At 45.8% G+C, this 18,689-nt stretch overlaps 1 protein-coding gene across 1 annotated transcript; it reads right to left on the reverse strand.

Moving 5' to 3' along the window:
* Positions 1-298: 298 nt before the first annotated feature.
* LOC140405613 (uncharacterized) lies at positions 299-18,322 on the reverse strand. The gene is made up of 4 exons (XM_072494159.1): positions 18,307-18,322; positions 16,839-17,118; positions 15,986-16,056; positions 299-612 (listed from the first exon to the last, which is right to left on the reverse strand). Exons 1-4 carry the CDS (start codon positions 18,320-18,322, stop codon positions 299-301), a joined length of 681 nt encoding a protein of 226 aa, XP_072350260.1.
* Between the last annotated feature and the right edge of the window lie 367 nt (positions 18,323-18,689).

The following is an 18,689-nucleotide window of genomic DNA, read 5'->3' on the forward strand; positions in this document are numbered from 1 at the left end:
GTGTGTAATCCTCACCATGTTCAGGTTTCTGTACAGCTCACTCCGTGCTCTGTATCACTCTGTGTGTAATCCTCACCATGTTCAGGTTTCTGTACAGCTCTCTCCATGCTCCGTGTCACTGTGTGTGTAATCCTCACCATGTTCAGGTTTCTGTACAGCTCTCTCCGTGCTCTGTGTCACTGTGTGTGTAATCCTCACCATGTTCAGGTTTTTGTACAGCTCTTTCCGTGCCCTGAATCACTGTGTGTGTAATCCTCACCATGTTCAGGTTTTTGTACAGCTCTTTCCGTGCTCTGAATCACTGTGCTGCGCGGCGGCTCAGCTCACAGCAATACACAGCAGAGTCGCTCTGTTGAAGTTTGGAGATCTTTAACCGGCTGATTCTCTTGGCAGTATCAATAGAAGCAGAAATTCTCCCACCGGCAGCGTTTTCTTTATTCTCCTGTCCTGAAGTGTGTCTCTGAAGCAGGTATTCCGGAGCCTGTCCTGAGGAGTGACGGTACCAGTGTACTGTGTACTGACAGAATCCTGAATATTCCCAGTTTAAAGTAACTGTGTCACCGGGAGCAGAAGTTTGGAGAGGCGGGTTCTTGGACACCAAGGGACAGGAATCTGGCGGATGAAAAAAACGACGTTTGTTTTATTCGGAGAGCCATTATTTGTCAATCACGCGAATAGCTCAGTTGTTTATAGCATTGTTTTTATTTTAATTCTGCTTGAACTGTATGAACTTTTATGTCAACACGAACCAGTGAGGGATGAGTGGTTATTATCTTTAACGCCACAAGCTCGAAAGTTCCGCCATGCACTGTCGGAATGAGTGGTGGGAGCTGATTCCACAAAGGTTTATAATCTGGCAATGGTCAATGACCGGGATAGGAAAATGCAGATTTATGGGAAAATTAAATGGTTCATGGGAAGAATTGTATTTCATTGTCAAAAGGGCAGCATCTGCCCGTGGTGCCTAATGCAATCCTTACTTCTGTATGGTTTTACCGTGGATGTGACATTTCTGCTCCTATTTTCCTTGCTGAGGGACAGACGCGAGGGAACATTGTCATATCAGTGAGACAATCTGTTTCCTGATATAATTGGCCGAGTGTAACCGAACTGCATTTATCACTTAGCGCAGCAAGATCCAACAGAAACTGATTGCGATTCATTGGCTATGGATACAAACCGACGTTGGGCATCCGTAATTATATGTCAATCACTGACTGCAATTTATAATTTCCCGGAGTTTCTGATTGTCTTTTACTCTATTTGTCTATTTTCTTCAATCAATAATATTTTTCTCCGTTTCTCTTTAAATTGAATCATTTACTGTTAGTTTCATTTTATTTCTACATTTACTTTGCGCTGTCTTTGCTTTTCGTGATCATGGGAACTTGTCCCAAAGTCTCTCAGTTGTCGGCTGGGTTCAGTCTGTTCAGTTTCCGCAGTGGGTTTACTGTTACTCACTGGCAACTGCCTCTTCCGGCTCTCTGACAATTACAATTCTTTCTCTTTATTAACTGATTCTTTCCCGGGTTCTCTGAGCGGACTTTTCTGTAAGTTTTACATTGTGTATAATTTACTGGAGAGGAATGAACGATTTGGCCCAACTGATTTATGTCTGTGCATACTCCAGGTCAGCCTAACCCACCCGAAATCGAGTTGGCCATTTCCATCCAGCACCTTGTTTCGCTCCATTCTGTTTCCCTTCCTTTATTTTCAATCCTACCCATTTCTGAATCAATAGTCTCTGCGCCAACCACTCAATGTGGCAGCGAATTGTATATCCTGATGTCTCTGAGTTGAAATATCTGTTTTCAATTTGTGTCTGTTTTCTGTTAATGACTATTACATGTTCACCGTCCCTTCCTCTGGAAGAACGCACAAATCGCCATTGAGATTTATGTTCATAATTTAATTTATGTATCAATCCTCCTCGTGATTCTTCATCCTTCGGTGAAAATGGACCCAACATGTTGAATCTTTCCAGAGAGATTTGCATTGTTGCTGATTTCCGTCCGCTGAACTGCAAGATTCAAAAGATAATTTCTAACGGGTAGAAGCAAAACCGACGAGACCTCCTTTCAAAGTTGACCCGCAATTCATTTATATCATCGCTGATCCCCTACCTCAACAACTAGTCCCCCATTGTCGCCATTACCTTTGATACTTTTGTATCTAATCATCTATTGAACACTTCTATGAATAAACTCACATCTGAGAATCCAGAACTCCCTGAGGAACAGAAATCAAAGATTCACAAGAATTGATTAACTGAAGAAATGTATCCTTTTCTTTACTCTACTGCCGAAACACATATTCTGAAACTGGGATCCCAAGTTATAACCTAAACAGCGTGGATACACTTACCCAGTATCTGCTCTGCCAAGCCCCTTGAACACATTGTATGTTCTGGCGAAGTTACATCTCCGAGCTCTACATTACATGGAATCTCGGTCTAAAGAACTTAATTTCAACTCACAGTAATGTATCTCAGGAATATTTGTTAAATTTCCTCCCAAGCATGGAGATCGTTTCTGAACTGAGGAGACTGGATCCTATGCAGCATTCCAGACCGTAGTCCATTTCAGTCCTTTCATCTCCAAACCCGATAATGCACCCGTGTATCTGGCTGTATTCAGAGATCATCCAATCTTTCTTTCCCCTCCATTAATTATATATTGCTGGTTCTAAATTAACATTCCCGCAGCTTATAATTGTCCTCTATGTTACCGTTCTCCTTTATTATTTTAAGACATGATCCTCATTCTCGCACTGCACTGTCACTGTTTCATTTAACAATAATCAGGGATATTGATAATTATCGCATTCCCACCTTTCAAACATCTGCATTCAAAATAGGAAGTGTCTGCATTCCCAAACTATCACATTTACATCTGATGGTGGAAAACAAGGAGCAAAGTGAATCTTATATGAAGGCAAATGAAATAAATGGCTGGTACAACGTAACTAATTTCAGTGACGTATTGCACATTAATAAAATTCCATCTGGAGCTGCAATAATCTTTTTCTGAAGTATGCTGTGTCACGCTCCTGCTGTCTAGGGGCAGGTATTGGACGAGCCGCTGCAGGTCTCTAACCTGGCTGTAGTCCTATTACACCATAAGACCATAAATATGAGAATGACTAGAGCGAGGGTAGGTCCGATCAAGGACAGTAGCGGGAGATTGTGTATTGAGTTTGAAGAGATAGGAGAGGTCTTGAACGAGTACTTTTCTTCTGTATTTACAAATGAGAGGGGCGATATTGTTGGAGAGGTCAGTGTGAAACAGACTGGTAAGCTCGAGGAAATACTTGTTAGGAAGGAAGATGTGTTGGGCATTTTGAAAAACTTGAGGATAGACAAGTCCCCCGGGCCTGACGGGATATACCCAAGGATTCTATGGGAAGCAAGAGATGAAATTGCAGAGCCGTTGGCAATGATCTTTTCGTCCTCACTGTCAACAGGGGTGGTACCAGGGGATTGGAGAGAGGCGAATGTCGTGCCCCTGTTCAAAAAAGGGACTAGGGATAACCCTGGGAATTACAGGCCAGTTAGTCTTACCTCGGTGGTAGGCAAAGTAATGGAAAGGGTACTGAAGGATAGGATTTCTGAGCATCTGGAAAGACACTGCTTGATTAGGGATAGTCAGCACGGATTTGTGAGCGGTAGGTCTTGCCTTACAAATCTTACTGAATTCTTTGAGGAGGTGACCAAGCATGTGGATGAAGGTAAAGCAGTGGATGTAGTGTACATGGATTTTAGTAAGGCATTTGATAAGGTTCCCCATGGTAGGCTTCTGCAGAAAGTAAGGAGGCATGGGATAGTGGGAAATTTGGCCAGTTGGATAACGAACTGGCTAATCGCTGGAAGTCAGAGAGTGGTGGTGGATGGCAAATATTCGGCCTGGATCCCAGTTACCAGTGGCGTACCGCAGGGATCAGTTCTGGGTCCTCTGCTGTTTGTGATTTTCATTAATGACTTGGATGAGGGAGTTGAAGGGTGGGTCAATAAATTTGCAGATGATACGAAGATTGGTGGAGTTGTGGCTAGTAAGGAGGGCTGTTGTCGGCTGCAAAGAGACATAGCTAGGATGCAGAGCTGGGCTGAGAAGTGGCAGATGGAGTTTAACCCTGAAAAGTGTGAGGTTGTCCATTTTGGAAGGACAAATATGAATGCGGAATACAGGGTTAACGGTAGAGTTCTTGGCAATGTGGAGGAGCAGAGAGATCGTGGGGTCTATGTTCATACATCTTTGAAAGTTGCCACTCAAGTGGATAGAGCTGTGAAGAAGGCCTACTGTGTGCTCGCGTTCATTAACAGAGGGATTGAATTTAAGAGCCGTGAGGTGATGATGCAGCTGTACAAAACTTTGGTAAGGCCACATTTGGAGTACTGTGTACAGTTCTGGTCACCTCATTTTAGGAAGGATGTGGAAGCTTTGGAAAAGGTGCAAAGAAGATTTACCAGGATGTTACCTGGAATGGAGAGTAGGTCTTACGAGGAAAGGTTGAGGGTGCTAGGCCTTTTCTCATTAGAACGGAGAAGGACGAGGGGCGACTTGACAGAGGTTTATTAGATGATCAGGGGAATAGATAGAGTAGACAGTCAGAGACTTTTTCCCCGGGTGGAACAAACCATTACAAGCGGACATAAATTTAAGGTGAAAGGTGGAAGATATAGGAGGGATATCAGAGGTAGGTTCTTTACCCAGAGAGTAGTGGGGGCATGGAATGCACTGCCTGTGGAAGCAGTTGAGTCGGAAACATTAGGGACCTTCAAGCAGCTATTGGATAGGTACATGGATTACCGTAAAATGATATAGTGTAGATTTATTTGTTCTTAAGGGCAGCACGGTAGCATTGTGGATAGCACAATTGCTTCACAGCTCCAGGGTCCCAGGTTCGATTCCGGCTTGGGTCACTGTCTGTGCGGAGTCTGCACGTCCTCCCCGTGTCTGCGTGGGTTTCCTCCGGGTGCTCCGGTTTCCTCCCACAGTCCAAAGATGTGCAGGGTAGGTGGATTGGCCATGATAAATTGCCCTTAGTGTCCAAAATTGCCCTTGGTGTTGGGTGGAGGTGTTGAGTTTGGGTAGGGTGTTCTTTCCAAGAGCCAGTGCAGACTCAGGGGGCCGAATGGCCTCCTTCTGCACTGTAAATTCAATGATAATCTATGATTAATCTAGGACAAAGGTTCGGCACAACATCGTGGGCCGAAGGGCCTGTTCTGTGCTGTATTTTCTATGTTCTATGTTCTATGTTAAGACAATAAGAAGTAGGAGCTGACGTTGGCCACTCGGTCCATCGAGCCTGTTCCTGCATTCAATGAGGTCATGGCTAATCTAATATAATCAAAAGAACAAAGAAAAGTAGAGCACAGGAACAGCCCCTTCGGCCCTCCAAGCCGACCATGCTGCCCGTCTAAACTAAAATCGTCTACACTTCTGGGGTCCGTATCTCTCTATTCCCGTTCTATTCATATATTTGTCAAGATGCCCCTTAAAGGTCACTATCCTTCCTGCTTTCACCACCTCCTCGGGCAACGAGTTCCAGGCACCCACTAACCTCTGTGTAAAAAACGTGCCTCGTAAATCTCCTCTAAACCGTCCCCCCCGTCACCCCCGTTGCCCGCCCCCCCCCCCCCCCCCCGCGCACCTTAAACCTATGCCCGCTAGTAATTGACCCCTCTACCTGGAAAAAAAGTCTCTGGCTATCCACTCTGTCTCTGTCCCTCATAATTCTGTAGACCTCTATTACGTCCCCTCAAACTCCATCGTTCCAGTGAGAACAAACATAGTTTATTCAACCTATCTGAATAGCTAATGCCCTCCATACCAGGAAACATCCTAGTAAATCTCTTCTGCACCCTCTCGAAAGCCTCCACATCCTTCTGGTAGTGTGGCGACCAAAATTGAACACTATACTCCAAGTGTGGCCTAACAAAGGTTCTATATAGCTGCAACATGACGTGGCTATTTTTATACTCAATGCCCCGGCCAATGAAGGCAAGCATGCCGTATGCCTCTTGACTACCTTCTCTGCCTATGTTGCCACTTTTAGTGACCTGTGGACCTGTACCCAAGATCTCTCTGCCTGTCAATACTCTTTAGGGTTCTACCATTCACTGTATATTTTCTACCTGTATTAGACCTTCCAAAATGCAATACGTCACATTTGTCCGGATTAAACTCCATCTGCCATCTCTCAGCCCAAGTCTCCAAAGGAAATAAATCCTGCTGTATCCCCTGACAGTCTTAATCTCTATCCGCAATTCCACCAACCTTTGTGTCGTCCGCAAACTGACTAATCAGACGCGCTACATTTTCCTCCAAATCATTTGTATATACTACGAACAGCAAAGGTCCCAGCACTGATCCCTGCGAAACACCACTAGTCACAGCCCTCCAATCAGAAAAGCACCCTTCCATTGCTACTCTCTGCCTTCTATGACCTAGCAAGTTCTGTATCCATATAGACAACATACACTGCCCTACCTGCAGCAACCATCTTTGTGACCTCCTCGAAAAAGTCAAGTTAGCGAGACACAACATCCCCTTCACAAAACCGTGCTGTCTTTCGCTCATATGTCAACATGCTTCCAAATAGGAGTAGATCCTGTCTCGAAGAATTCTGTCCGGTAATTTCCCTACCAGTGACGTAAGGGTCACCGGCCTGTAGTCCCCCGGATTATCCTTGCTACCCTTCTTAAACAATGGAACAACATTGGCTATTATCCAGTCCTCCGGGACATCACCGGAAGACAGTGAGGGTCCAACGATTTCTGTCAAGACCTCAGCAGTTTTCTCTCTTGCCTCCTTCAGTATTCTGGGGCAGATCCCATCATGCCCTGGGGACTTATCCATCTTAATATTTTTCATGACGATAATCCTCAACTCTACTGTCCCACCTTATGCCCCTAGCGCTCGATCCCCTCATTGATTAAATATCTGCCTCTCTCAGCCTTGAACATGCTTAGCGCCAGTATTCCACAGATTCACGGCTCTCTGAGAGAACAGATTCCTCCTGATCTCTGTTTTACCTGGCGTGCTTTGACTCAGATATCATGCTCTCTGGTTCGAGACACAAGAGGAAATCCTCTCAGCATCCAGCCTGTCAAGCCCCCAGAGTATCCTATATGTCTCAATAAGGTTACGTCTCTTTCTTTGAAACTCCTTCATAGAAATTACCTCCAAAGACGGGATCAACCTCGTGATTTTTCTCCGGACTGTTTCAAATGTCGGTATATACATTTCCTGAAATGTTGAGTTTATTCACACGGTGCATCAATCACATTGCGCAGTTTGGAGAACGAACGGCTGCCGTGAAGAGAGCTCTAAGACCCGACGTGGTCAGCACGGGGGGCAGCATGGTAGCACAAGTGGGTAGAACTGTGGCTGCACAGCGCCAGGGTCCCAGGTTCGATTCCCTGCTGGGTCACTGCCTGTGCGGAGTCTGCACGTTCTCCCTGTGTCTCCGTGGGATTCCTCCGGGTGCTCCGGTTTCTTCCCACAGACCAAAGATGTGCTGGTTAGGTGGATTAGCCATGATAAATTGCCTTTAGTGACCAAAAAGGTTAGGAGGGGTTATTGGGTTACGGAATAGGGTGGAAATGTGGGCTTAAGTGGGTCGGTGCAGACTCGATGGGCCGAATGGCCTCCTTCTGCACTGTATGTTCTATGTTCTTGGTGCCCAAATGGACAGACAGAGACCCCCCTGACAGTCCAACTCCGACAGCGGAGTCCGCACGATCGACAATCTGCTTTCATTAAAAACAGTTAGGAATGAGAGAGCCTGTGATGTTGAGCATGTGCCATTAAACCGAGTAATGGTCCACAAACTGTCAACCGCCGCCAACACCACCCATCCACAATTACCACTACCCCTATCCCTCTAACCTCCTGCTCCATATACAGTTTCCACAGGAAAGACCTGGACCCAACTCCAGAATCATATTCTGCTCTGAAATCAGCATGGAAACAGGCCCTTCGGCCCAACCAGTCCATGCCGCCCAGTTTTTACCAATAAGCTAGTCCCAGTTGCCCGCACTTGGCCCATAACCCTCTATACCCATCTTACCCATGTAACTATCTAAATGCTTTTTAAAAGACACAATTGTACCCGCCTCTACTACTACCTCTGGCAGCCCATTCCAGACACTCACTACCCTCTGAGTGAATAAATTGCCCCTCTGGGCCCTTCTGAAACTCTCCCCTCTCACCTTAAACCTATGCCCTCTAGTTTTAGACTCCCCTAACTTTGGGAAAAGATGTTGACTATCTACCTTATCTATGCCCCTCATTATTTTATAGACCTCTATAAGATCACCCCTAAGCCTCCTACGCTCCAGGGAAAAAAGTCCCAGTCTATCCAGCCTCTCCTTATAACTCAAACCATCAAGTCACGGCAACATCCTAGTAAATCTTTTCTGCACTCTTTCTAGTTTAATAATATCCTTTCTATAATAGGGCGACCAGAACTGCACACAGTATTCCAAGTGTGGCCGTACCAATGTCTCGTACAACTTCAACAAGACGTCCCAACTCCTGTATTCAATGTTCTGACCAATGAAACCAAGCATGCCGAATGCCTACTTCACCACCCTGTCCACCTGCGACTCCACCTTCAAGGAGCTATGAACCTGTACTCCTAGATCTTTTTGTTCTATAGCTCTCCCCAACGCCATACCATTAACTGAGTAAGTAGGTCCTGGCCTGATTCGATCTGCCAAAATGCATCACCTCACATTTATCTAAATTAAACTCCATCTGCCATTCGTCGGCCCACTGGCCTAATTGATCAAGATCCCGTTGCAATCCTAGATAACCTTCTTCACTATCCACTGTGCCACCAATCTTGGTGTCCTCTGCAAACTTACTAACCATGCCTCCTAAATTCTCATCCAAATCATTAATATAAATCACAAATAACAGTGGACCCAGCACCGATCCACTGGTCACAGGCCTCCAGTTTGAAAAACAACCCTCTACAACCACGCTCTGTCTTCTGTCGTCCAGCCAATTTTGAATCCAATTGGCAACCTCACCCTGGATCCCGTGAGCTTTAACCTTCTGCAACAACCTACCATGCGGTACCTTGTCAAAAGCTTTGCTAAAGTCCATGTAGACAACGTCTACTGCAATGCCCTCATCTACCTTCTTGGTCACCCCCTCAAAAAACTCAATCAAATTTGTGAGACATGATTTTCCATGCACAAAGCTATGCTGACTGCCCCGAATCAGTCCTTGTCTCTCTAAATGCTTGTAGATCCTGTCTCTCAGAATATCTTCTAGCAACTTACCTACTACAGACGTTAGGCTCACCGGTCTGTAGTTCCCAGGCTTTTCCCTGCTGCCCTTCTTAAACAAGGGCACAACATTCGCCACTCTCCAATCTTCAGGCACCTCACCTGTGGCTGCCGATGATTCAAATATCTCTGTTAGGGGACCCGCAATTTCCTCCCTAGCCTCCCACAACATCCTGGGATACATTTCATCAGGTCCCGGGGATTTATCTACCTTGATGCGCTTTAAGACTTCTAGCACGTCCTCCTCTGTAATATGCACACTTCTCAAGACATCACTATTTATTTCCCTTAGTTTCCTAACATCCATGCCTTTCTCCACCGTGAATACCGATGAGAAATATTCATTCAGGATCTCACCCAACTCTTGTGGCTCTGCACATAGATGTCCTTGTTGATCCTTAAGAGGCCCTACTCTGTCCCTAGTTACTCTTTTCCCCTTTATGTATCTGTAGAATCTCTTTGGATTCTCCTTTGCATTATTTGCCAAAGCAATTTCATGTCCCTTTTTTGCCCTCCTGATTTCCCTCTTAACTCTATTTCGACAATCTTTATACTCTTCAAGGGATCCACTTGATCCCAGTTGTTTATGTACGTCATATGCCTTCTTCTTGTTTTTGACCAGAGTCTCAATATCTCGAGTCATCCAGGGTTCCCTACTTCTACCAGCCTTGCCCTTCACTCTAAAAGGAATGTGCTTACCCTGCACCCTGGTTAACACATTTTTAAAAGCCTCCCATTTACCAGCCGTCCCTTTGTCTGCCAACAGTCTCCCCAATCTACCTCTGAAAGTTCCTGTCTGATACCATCAAAATTTGCCTTGCCCCAATTAACAGAAGAACATAAGAACTAGGAGCAGGAGTAAGCCATCTGGCCCCTCGAGCCTGCTCCGCCATTCAATGAGATCATGGCTGATCTTTTGTGGACTCAGCTCCACTTTCCGGCCCGAACACCATAACCCTTAATCCCTTTATTCTTCAAAAAACTATCTATCTTTATCTTAAAAACATTTAATGAAGGAGCCTCTACTGCTTCACTGGGCAAAGAATTCCATAGATTCACAACCCTTTGGGTGAAGAAGTTCCTCCTAAACTCAGTCCTAAATCTACTTCCCCTTATTTTGAGGCTATGCCCCCTAGTTCTGCTTTCACCCGCCAGTGGAAACAACCTGCCCGCATCTATCCTATCGATTCCCTTCATAATCTTATATGTTTCTATAAGAACCCCCTCATCCTTCTAAATTCCAACGAGTACAGTCCCAGTCTACTCAACCTCTCCTCGTAATCCAGCCACTTCAGCTCTGGGATTAACCTAGTGAATCTCCTCTGCACACCCTCCAGTGCCAGTACGTCCTTTCTCAAGTAAGGAGACCAAAACTGAACACAATACTCCAGGTGTGGCCTCACTAACACCTTATACAATTGCAGCATAACCTCGCTAGTCTTAAACTCCATCCCTCTAGCAATGAAGGACAAAATTCCATTTGCCTTCTTAATCACCTGTTGCACCTGAAAACCAACTTTCTGCGACTCATGCACGAGCACACCCAGGTCTCTCTGCACAGCAGCATGTTTTAATATTTTATCATTTAAATAATAATCCCTTTTGCCGTTATTCTTACCAAAATGGATAACCTCACATTTGTCAACATTATATTCCATCTGCCAGACCCTAGCCCATTCACTTAGCCTGTCCAAATCCCTCTGCAGACTTCCAGTATCCTCTGCACTTTTTGCTTTACCACTTATCTTAGTGTCGTCTGCAAACTTGGACACATTGCCCTTGGTCCCCAACTCCAAATCATCTATGTAAATTGTGAACAGTTGTGGGCCCAACACTGATCCCTGAGGGACACCACTAGCTACTGATTGCCAACCAGAGAAACACCCATTAATCCCCACTCTTTGCTTTCTATTAATTAACCAATCCTCTATCCATGCTCCTACTTTCCCCTTAATGCCATGCATCTTTATCTTATGCAACAAACTTTTGTGTGGCACCTTGTCAAAGGCTTTCTGGAAATCCAGATATACCACATCCATTGGCTCCCCGTTATCTACCGCACTGTTAATGTCCTCAAAAAATTCCACTAAATTAGTTAGGCACGACCTGCCCTTTATGAACCCATGCTGCGTCTGTCCAATGGGACAATTTCCATCCAGATGCCTCGCTATTTCTTCCTTGATGATAGATTCCAGCATCTTCCCTACTACCGAAGTTAAGCTCACTGGCCTATAATTACCCACTTTCTGCCTACCTCCTTTTTTAAACAGTGGTGTCACGTTTGCTAATTTCCAATCCGCCGGGACCACCCCAGAGTCTAGTGAATTTTGGTAAATTATCACTAGTGCATTTGCAATTTCCCTAGCCATCTCTTTTAGCACTCTGGGATGCATTCCATCAGGGCCAGGAGACTTGTCTACCTTTAGCCCCACTAGCTTGCCCATCACTACCTCCTTGGTGATATCAATCCTCTCAAGGTCCTCACCTGTCATAGCCTCATTTCCATCAGTCACTGGCATGTTATTTGTGTCTTCTACTGTGAAGACCGACCCAAAAAACCTGTTCAGTTCCTCAGCCATTTCCTCATCTCCCATTATTAAATCTCCCTTCTCATCCTCTAAAGGACCAATATTTACCTTAGCCACTCTTTTTTGTTTTATGTATTTGTAGGAACATTTACTATCTGTTTTTATATTCTGAGCAAGTTTACTCTCATAATCTATCTTACTCTTCTTTATAGCTTTTTTAGTAGCTTTCTGTTGCCCCCTCAAGATTTCCCAGTCCTCTAGTCTCCCACTGATCTTTGCTACTTTGTGTTTTTTCCTTCAATTTGATACTCTCCCTTATTTCCTTAGATATCCACGGTCGATTTTCCCTCTTTTTACCGTCCTTCCTTTTTGTTGGTATAAACCTTTGCTGGGCACTGTGAAAAATCACTTGGAAGGTTCTCCACTGTTCCTCAACTGTTTCACCATAAAGTCTTTGCTCCCAGTCTACCTTAGCTAGTTCTTCTCTCATCCCATTGTAATCGCCTTTTTTTAAGCACACAACACTAGTGCTTGATTTTACCTTCTCACCCTCCATCTGTATTTTAAATTCCACCATATTGTGATCGCTCCTTCCGAGAGGATCTCTAACTATGAGATCCTGAATCAATCCTGTCTCATTACACAGGACCAGATCTAGGACCGCTTGTTCCCTCATAGGTTCCATTACATACTGTTCGAGGAACCTATCGCGGATACATTCTATAAACTCCTCCTCAAGGCTGCCTTGACCGACCTGGTTAATCAACATGTAGATTAAAATCCCCCATGATAACTGCTGTACCATTTCTACATGCATCTGTTATTTCTTTGTTTATTGCCTGCCCCACCATAATGTTACTATTTGGTGGCCTATAGATTACTCCTATCAGTGACTTTTTCGCCTTACTATTCCTGATTTCCACCCAAATGGATTCAACCTTATCCTCCATAGCACCGATGTCATCCCTTACTGTTGCCCGGATGTCATCCTTAAACAACAGAGCTACACCACCTCCCTTACCATCCACTCTGTCTTTCCGAAAAGTTTGATACCCTCGGATATTTAACTCCCAGCCGTGATCATCCTTTAACCATGTTTCAGTAATGGCCACTAAATCATAGTCATTCACGATGATTTGCGCCATCAACTCATTTACCTTATTCCGAATACTACGAGCATTCAGGTAAAGTACACTTATGTTGGCTTTTTTACCTCTGTTCTGAATCTTAACACCTCGATCAGTAACCTCTCCTAAGTTATAATTCCTCTTAACCTTTCTCCTAATTTTCCTTGTCGTCGAACCCACATCTTCCTGTAACAACCTGCCGCATCGCTTACCATTAATGTTTTCACTTCCCGTTTTATTTCTTTTGGTATTCCTGGTCCTATTCACTGAGCTCCCCTCAGTCACTGTACCTTGTACTGTCGCCCTTTTTGATTTTTGACTATGGCTTCTCTGCCTTACACTTTCCCACTTACTGCCTTTTATTTCTGTCCCTGTTTTACTACCTTCCAACTTCCTGCACCGGTTCCCATCCCCCTGCCACATTAGTTTAAACTCTCCCCAACAGCTCTAGCAAACAACCCCCCTAGGACATCGGTTCCAGTTCTGCCCAGGTGCAGACCGTCCGGTTTGTACTGGTCCCACCTCCCCCAGAATCGGTTCCAATGTCCCAGGAGTTTGAATCCCTCCCTCTTGCACCATCTCTCGAGCCACGTATTCATCCTCTCTATCCTGACATTCCTACTCTGACTAGCTCGTGGCACTGGTAGCAATCCTGAGATTACTACCTTTGAGGTCCTACTTTTTAGTTTAACTCCTAGCTCCCTAAATTCAGCTTGTAGGACCTCGTCCCGTTTTTTACCTATATCGTTGGTGCCTACGTGCACCACGACAGCTGGCTGTTCACCCTCCCCCCCCGCAGAATGTCCTGCAGCCGCTCCGAGACATCCTTGACCCTTGCACCAGGGAGGCAACATACCATCCTGGAGTCTCGATTTCGTCCGCAGAACCGCCTGTCTATTCCCCTTACAATTGAGTCCCCTATCACTATAGCCCTGCCATTCTTCTTCCTGCCCAGCTGCGCAGCAGAGCCAGCCACGGTGCCATGAACCTGGCTGCTGCCGCCTTCCCCTGGTGAGCCATCTCCCTCAACAGTATCCAAAGCGGTATATCTGTTTTGCAGGGAGATGACCGCAGAGGACACCTGCACTGCCTTCCTACTCTTGCTGACTTTTGGTCACCCATTTACTACCTCCCTCAGTACTTTTCACCTGCGGTGTGACCAACTCGCTAAACGTGCTATCCACGACGTCCTCAGCATCGCGGACGCTCCAAAGTGAGTCCATCCGCAGCTCCAGAGCCGTCAAGCGGTCTAACAGGAGCTGCAACTGGACACACTTCCTGCACTTGAAGGAGCCAGGGACAGTGGACGTGGAATTTTAACTCTTGGGCCAGACCTATCATTCTCCATAGCTATCTTAAAACTAATGGAGTTATGGTCACTTGTCCCAAAGTGATCCCTCACTAACACTTCTGTCACTTGCCCTTCCTTATTTCCCAAGACGAGGTCAAGTTTTGCCCCCTCTCTAGTCGGCCCATCCACATACTGAATGAGAAATTCCTCCTGAATACACTCAACAAATTTCCCTCGATCCAAGCCCCTAATGCTATGGCTGTCCCAGTCAATGTTGGGAAAGTTAAAGTCCCCTACTATTACCACCCTGTTTTTCTTGCAGCTATCTGTAATCTCCTTACATATTTGCTCCTCAATTTCCCGCTGACTATTTGGGGGCCTGTAGTACAGTCCTATCAAGGTGATCTCTCCCTTCTTATTTTTCAGTTCCACCCATATAGACTCAGTGGGCGAACCCTCGGATATATCCCCTCTAAGTACTGCCGTGATGTTCTCCCTAATCAAAAACGCCACTCCCCCTCCTCTCTTACCTCCTGTTCTATCCTTTCTATAGCATCTGTACCCCGGAACATTGAGCTGCCAGTCCTGTCCCTCCCTTAGCCATGTTTCAGTCATAGCTATAATATCCCAGTCCCATGTGCCCATCCATGCCCTGAGTTCATCCGCTTTGCCCGTCAGGCCCCTTGCATTGAAATAAATGCAGTTTAATGTAGACTTTCCTTGCTCTCTGCCCTGCTTTCTCTGGTCATGCTTTACACACTCTCCCTTCCTGCCTTTTATTTCCGTCCCCACTGACTTCCTACATCGGTTCCCATCCCCCTGCCACATTAGTCTAAACCCTCCCCAACTGCACTAGCAAACACACCCCCGAGAACATTGGTTCCGGTCCCACGCAGATGCAGACCGTCCGATTTGTACAGGTCCCACCTCCCCCAGAACCGGTCCCAATGTCCCAGGAATTTGAAACCCTCCCTCTTGCACCATCTCTCAAGCCACGTATTCATCCTAGCTATCCTGTCATTCCTACTCTGACTATCACGTGGCACTGGTAACAATTCTGAGATTACTACCTTTGAGGTCCTACTTTTTAGTTTAACTCCTAACTCCCTAAATTCAGCTTGTAGGACCTCATCCCATTTTTTTACCTATATCGTTGGTGCCTATATGCACCACGACAGCTGGCTGTTCACCCTCCCCCTCCAGAATGCCCTGCAGCCGCTCCGAGACATCCTTGACCCTTGCACCAGGGAGGCAACATACCAACCTGGATTCTCGTTTGCGTCCGCAGAAACGCTTGTCTATTCCCCTTACAATTGAATCCCCTATCACTATAGCTCTGCCACTCTTTTTCCCGCCCTTCTGTGCAGCAGAGCCAGCCATGGTGCCATGAACCTGGCTGCTGCCACCTTCCCCTGGTGAGCCATCTCCCCCAACAGTTTCCAAAACGGTAAATCTGCACGGCCTTCCTACTCTTCCTCTGTCTGTTGGTCACCCATTCCCTATTTGCCTCAGTAATTTTAATCTGCGGTGTGACCAACTCACTGGATGTGCTATCCACAACTTCCTCGGCATCGCGGATGCTCCAGGATTCCTCAGCATCGCGGATGATCTGCAGCCAATAATATTACTTATAACACAGATGAGCTCCAGTTTCAATCGGTTTTAAGAAATACAGATCATAATTATAAATTGAACATTCACCGACACACTCTGTAACACAGCGGGGTTTGGAGACACTTACCGGCTGTGACAGTCACCACCGTCCCAGATCCCTCTGCAGAAGCATCGTACCAGTTATCACACAGTGATACGGTTCTCAGACTCCCCGGTACAATAACCACTGACACCTCAACCCGCAGGAAAATGATCACCAGTCATTCGAAGCTGCCCAATTATTCGGAGGTTTGAAATACATAAACAACACCCAACGTTTCAAAGACTTTGTTGATTTAAACCGTTCTCTGTGAGGCCCTGAGCTATGACTAAATTGTACGAGGCAGGAAATATTCGCTTCATGTAAACCAAGAAAAATGGAAAAGAAAGATGAAAATGGTGGAAATTACAATGAAACGTAACCAGGTTACAGCCACAATAACATCAGCCCGAAAATTCGCTGCCAGGCCGGGCGAATTGTTATTTGCTTTGTACGGAGGAAATTGTCCAGATCTCCGTCACTGTGAATATCCCAAAGTAGCACCGTATGGCAAGTCAATATAAAAACCCCGGCTATATGGTGAACGTGGGGACATAACTTCAGCAGTGGGGACTGCGGTTCCCGGTTCCAGCTGTTGGAACAGGATCCGACTGGTCTGAGGGTCTGTCACTGGGATCAGTCATTCCCAATCTCCATTCACTGACACTAATTCCGGGAAAAGCATCAACATCCACACACACTCAGCGTTTATAAAACTCAAGATGTTAACGGGAATGATCCAGTCTCATTATAAACCAGAGCATGGAATAGACAGTGTGAGGCGGAACTGTGGAGGTTTCAGGGCAGATTAACTCCGCTTTTACATTTGTTTATGTGATAATCCGCAGTGAGGGATTTTGTATCGCGGGAAGCCGAGAACCATCACTGTGTGTTCCAGTATTCATACTGAGCTTTACAGTAATAGGTGACGCTGTCTTCAACTTTCACATCCCGAATTTCCAGCCAAAATGTCCTTGCTGCTTTATTCACCGACACAAAAAACCTCCCTCCGCTGGAGACCCGCTCCCGCTGTGTGCCGGGCTGGGTTTGTCTGAAGAAATCCCCGCTCTTCAATTTAACAGTATAGCCTCCACTATCTAAAACACAGGTGATGGTGAGGGACTGACACTCCTCCCTGGTCACCGCTGCCGGGCTCTGTGTCACTGACTGACTCAAACATCCTGGAAATTAAACAGAGACAGTTTAATGGACCATCATAGCCAGAAACACACATCAGGGCTAAAACCCCAGACAGGGTCTGTAATTGGAATGGATTCGGGCAGCTTTATATTAAATCCACACAATGTGGGTTAGTTTGATTGGTACTCACCGGGTAAACAGACACACAGGGTGAAAACAAGGAGGCTTCCCATCGTTCTGCTGCCTGGAGCTGATAGTTTAGATGACGGGGATCTGGAGACTGCAGACCTGGACTGCTCTGGAGCACTGTTCCACCGAGCTGAATTGAAATTAAATTACGCCCTCATATCGGCAAATTAGGCCACGCCCACAGTCCACCTCACAACAGAACTTGAGTATTTAAGGGGGACAGTCGGTTGTGAACACTCAGTCGAAGATCCACAGCTCCTGCTACCAGGGAGCCTCCAGTTTCCTGTCGCTTCATTGGATTTGTGAGCTGCGGTTGAAACGGAGCTCAAACTGGGCGCCAAGGTAGCACAGTGGTTAGCACTGTTGCTTCACAGCGCCAGGGTCCAGGGGTCGATTTGTGACTTGGGTCACTGTCTGTGCGGAGTCTGCACGTTCTCCCCGTGTCTGTGTGGGTTTCCTCCGGGTGCTCCGGTTTCCTCCCACAAGTCCCGAAAGACATGCTGTTAGATGAATTGGACATTCTGAATTCTCCCTCTGTGTACCCGAACAGGCGACGGAATGTGGCGACTAGGGGATTTTCACAGTAACTTCATTGCAGTGTTAATGTAAGCCCACTTGCGACAATAATAAAGATTATTATGATTATTATAAAAATCCCCTCCCACCTCAGTCTATTGAACAGGGGGGTTGAGGACGTGTTGTTTTGTCACTGGAGGCTCCCGCCCCCTATCCCTTAGTGCAGTGAGTTGGGAGATTGGTCCATGTGATTTTGTTGGGTGGTCGTATTTCCACTATTATTGCAATGGTGCCGGTAATACCTTTAACAAACCCTGAACGGGTTCACGGTTAAGTGACTGATCAGAATGCCGGAGCCTCAGAACCAGCAGCTTCCTTCAATCCAGAAACTGATGATCAGGTTACAATATGATACAGACCACTGATAATATCCAGGTAGATATTTATAATATACATGATGATTACTGCACCATCGCCGTCTATGTTTTATAATACCAACAATGCTTCAATTTAGTAATGATTACTTTCCAGTTCTGTCATATTCAGAATGCTCATTTGTAGTGACAGAGAATGGACAAATATTCAGAAGGGCAGTGCACACTGTGGGATCGGTTTAGGGGCTTGGAAGAATGAGGACAGACAATATAAAGTGAATGCTGCAAGTTGTAAGGCACTGTGGAAAGAGCGAGAGAGATGATGTGACGGGAGGAAAGGTTGCGACTTCTGTTAAATGCATTTTAGGTTATTGGCTTGATCAACAGGAAGCTTGTATCGAAGGTGAAACTGTTGAAGGCAACTATGCATTTGTATACCGTTGATAATATCTCGGCTAGATTAATGTTCAAATCTGGTCTACACATCTGAGAATGATTTGAGGGTCTCAGAAAGGGTGCGGGTCAGAATCATT

This window comes from Scyliorhinus torazame, unplaced genomic scaffold (genome assembly GCF_047496885.1).
Source record: "Scyliorhinus torazame isolate Kashiwa2021f unplaced genomic scaffold, sScyTor2.1 scaffold_151, whole genome shotgun sequence".
Lineage (NCBI taxonomy): Eukaryota > Metazoa > Chordata > Chondrichthyes > Carcharhiniformes > Scyliorhinidae > Scyliorhinus > Scyliorhinus torazame.